Here is a 3,610-nt window from a genome sequence, read left to right on the forward strand (position 1 = left end):
TTTGAGGAAAAGCTTCACATCTATAGTAGACATGGATGACAGGATGAGGATGAGGATGATGATGATGAGACTTGGGAGTTGGGAAGATGAGATTGCTGATGGAGAAGAAGAGGAAGATGATGACATAGAACCACTCTGTTTTTTTGCAATTAATTCTAAATATTCTTCAAGTAATTCACTCTTTGAACACTGTTGGTTGTTGGAGCCATAATTTTAAATTTGGAAGCATCAAAACTACAATAAACCTGGATTCTATGGTTGTTTCAACGTAGCTCCTAAACTATACAATAAACCTTGATTTTGTGTTAATCTTCGGTAGAGCATGAAATCTTGAGGGGGAAAAAGAAGAAAGATGAGTCTTTGAAACATATAAATTGGTCTCCGTCTCCTTGGCTGTATATTACTCATCTTTTCATATATATACCCGTCTTCTCATACCTCTCATGGTACATGTACTTGCTGAAAAGATCATGAATGGAACAACTTAAGGATCTCTTCATCATCACCAAATTTGATGTTGGGCATATCGTGGTCTCCGGAACCCCATCTCTTCATGGTACCACAATTTCTCACCTTGATAAACTCCAAAGAAGGATATCTGACTGTAGAATCCCCAGAGTCGAAGCTCTTTAGTTGGGGCAAATCCATAAGGGAAATATGGGTAAGTCTAGGGAACTCAATGTCATTATGAGTTGTTTGCTCATCTCCACCAGAAATCACTACCATCATACTTTTACACCCCCGAATTGATATACGTCTCAGATTGGAAAGTCCTTGTGCTACACTTAACGGGAATACCATCAACAAGGAAGGACAACCAAAAATTTGAATGACTTGTAGATTACACAAGCTTATATATTGAAATGAACAATCAAAAAGAAGCTTCAGGTTATCAAGGCCAATCAGACAGATTTTTTCCACGTGGGAGAAATACTTTTCCTTTGTTGTTTTCCTTTGACCAAGCATCAGGTCATTGGGTGCAACAAAAGTTTGTGTTGCATCCTCATCCTCATCCGTTCTCTTCACCAAGCATGAAACTTTGTCACATTCCTCCAATTCAATAGACTTTAATTCATCAATAGTACTTTCTCCATAAAGGTCTGGTATGATGTCATCCAAATCGTTTATCCTCCGTAGTACTATACCATCACTTACCTGAAACAGTTTCTTGATTGGCATCTTGAACGGGAAGTTAGACTCTGAAATGTGTAGTCGACGTTTTAAATATGATTTTGATTCTATCTCAAATAAAGACCTTTTGCCGTTCCAAAATCGAAAATAGAATTCTTTCAACTTTTCGAAGTAGGTGCCTTCCGGAAAAATATGACAATCATCTGGGACCATCCATAAATGCAGAGCTCTAAAGGATTTCAACTTACTTATTTCCATAAGACCAAAGCGAGACACTGCGTTCTTGTCATTGATAAAGGTTCCAAAATACAACTCTTCCAACCAAGTGAGCTTTGATATGACACCAGGTGTTACATGAGATAGATAGGGACAGTGGCGCGCATCCAACAGCCTTAAGTTGGTCAATTGACCGATCTCTTCAGGAATCACTTCAATTCTGGTCGCTCTAACCTGTAGAATCTCCAGGTCCTTTAGCTCCCCAACTATAGAAATATCATTGAGAGATCCATTGCCACTTAGATCGAGCGAGATGAGTTTTGTGAGCAGCTTCAGTGATTGTGGGAGGGATGTGATGTTATTACCAGAGATATCTAAAACTTTAACTTCTTTCATGCCTCCAAAGAATTCATCAGGAATAATCGAAAGACCATTGTTCCGTATAAGGAAAGTATCAAGGAGTGGGAAATGAAGCTGATGATCTGGAAGCTTACCAATTCGATTATCAATGAGTGAGATCTTGGTGTAGCTTTCTAAGGTTTTGTTTCTTGGTTGCCATTCTGTCAAATCTTTTCCCGCCTCCACTAAAAACTTCTCCTTCTCTTCACCTTCAGAAAAAGAAGTTATTAACAAAGCCACCTCACGGACAACGTCATGCATTTTTACCTTGTCTCCCTTGTTTCCCACCGACAATAACAAGCCAGAGGATGTGAGAGTGTCAACTGCCATTTCGACTCTTTTTTTGGCATCGTTAATGCTATCCAGATTATCAAATATCCGCAGACCCACCCCATATTCTACTAAACGTAAAGTATATATGATATCATCTTCCTTGAACAAACTAGACAGTAAGAAGCATGATTTAGCTTCTTTGCTTTCAAGTAAGTCATAGCTCAGCTTCAGATGTGTAAATGCTTTCCTTATCTCTGGAGCAATCTCAAGAGGGGCATGCTTTCTTAGTCGGTCAAGTGCCGCCTCCCATATATCAATTTTTTTATTTTTTAAAGCATTTCCCACCGCTTGAATGATGAGGGGCAATCCACCACATTCTTCAGTCACCTCTTTTGCAACTTTCTCCAGACTAGAATTATTCGCTAACTTTTCATCACCAACTATACGTTTGAAGAGTACCCACGCTTCTTCCTTCTTCAAAGCGTTTACGCATATATTCCTATCAACGTTCATCCCTTCACATACATTTCTGTTTCTAGACGTCAACAAGATCTTGCAATTCATGTGGTCATTCCCACATGGAATACCCACATCAGAGAGGACTAGCTTTCCCCATATGTCATCTAAAATAATTAGAACCTTCTCCTTATTAATCATTATCCGCTTTGAAGCTACTTCAACGTTCTTCTTAATCTTTTCAACGTCTACAGTCTGTGAGACAGTTATAAACACAATGTCTGCAAATTGATTCTTCACTTCTGCAGCAACTTCATTGGCTAATGTAGTTTTCCCTACACCTCCTGATCCATAAATTCCAACCATCTGTATGCTCTCATCTTTGATAGCTTCAATGATTTCCCTCAACGCCAACTTGTGGGTATCAATATCATCAAGATTCTTTGTTTGGTAGAGGTCTACAAATTTTGGGGTGGGAGTGGGAATGGAGACACAAGATTCGTAAGTTTGACCATCTTCTTGATGCTGCAGAAGAAAAGGGGTTTTGTTTATCGACATCTTACTGTAATGGTGGAGGCTGCTCAAATTGACACAAGGTCGTAAGTTGAAGCACGTCTTCATGGCGTTGGCTTCTTCTTCAAGAAACTCTCCCACTTTGGATATTTCATCGTCTGCCTTGTCCATCCAGTTCTGCACACCAGCTAAGAGAGCTTCTCCTTTTTCTTTTGCTGCATCGATTCGTTGTTGAATCCTACCCCTCATATCCTTGAGCTTTTGAGTTTCACTCTTCAACTTGTCAACATTTTTAGTGCAATTTCGGACATAATCAATCTCCCGTTTAGCCGAACTAAACAATAAGTCCATTATTTTCCCAACCACAGTATTAGTGACCTCTCCCATTCTACCGAGGTTGCTTCTTTTCTGATTGTTTGGATTCTTTAGATATGAAAAAAAAGATTTATGATTACCCAAAAACCGAAGGCCCTGACTATCAATTGCACAAAAGTAAAGATAACAGTGTTTGTTTGGCTAACAAAAGAAGAGTATGATAAAGCAAGAATGGAAGACGGTAGCTGCATAAAGAAAAGCAGTGACGATAAGAGTGAATATTATTCAACACTTTCGGAGTGTATGA

General features: G+C 39.1%; 1 protein-coding gene across 1 annotated transcript; it reads right to left on the reverse strand.

Annotated features, from left to right (window-relative positions):
• Window positions 1-468: 468 nt before the first annotated feature.
• On the reverse strand, window positions 469-3,375 carry LOC145131384 (disease resistance protein At4g27190-like). Its single transcript, XM_079066075.1, has one exon. It carries the CDS (start codon window positions 3,373-3,375, stop codon window positions 469-471), a length of 2,907 nt encoding a protein of 968 aa, XP_078922201.1.
• Between the last annotated feature and the right edge of the window lie 235 nt (window positions 3,376-3,610).

Source organism: Lactuca virosa, chromosome 8 (genome assembly GCF_052849685.1).
Source record: "Lactuca virosa cultivar CGN04683 chromosome 8, Lactuca_virosa_CGN04683_v6, whole genome shotgun sequence".
Lineage (NCBI taxonomy): Eukaryota > Viridiplantae > Streptophyta > Magnoliopsida > Asterales > Asteraceae > Lactuca > Lactuca virosa.

Bases quoted from the DNA above. Each gene is read 5' to 3' on its own strand.
- LOC145131384 (XM_079066075.1), bottom strand. From the start codon at position 3,375: ATGGGAGAGGTCACTAATACTGTGGTTGGGAAAATAATGGACTTATTG.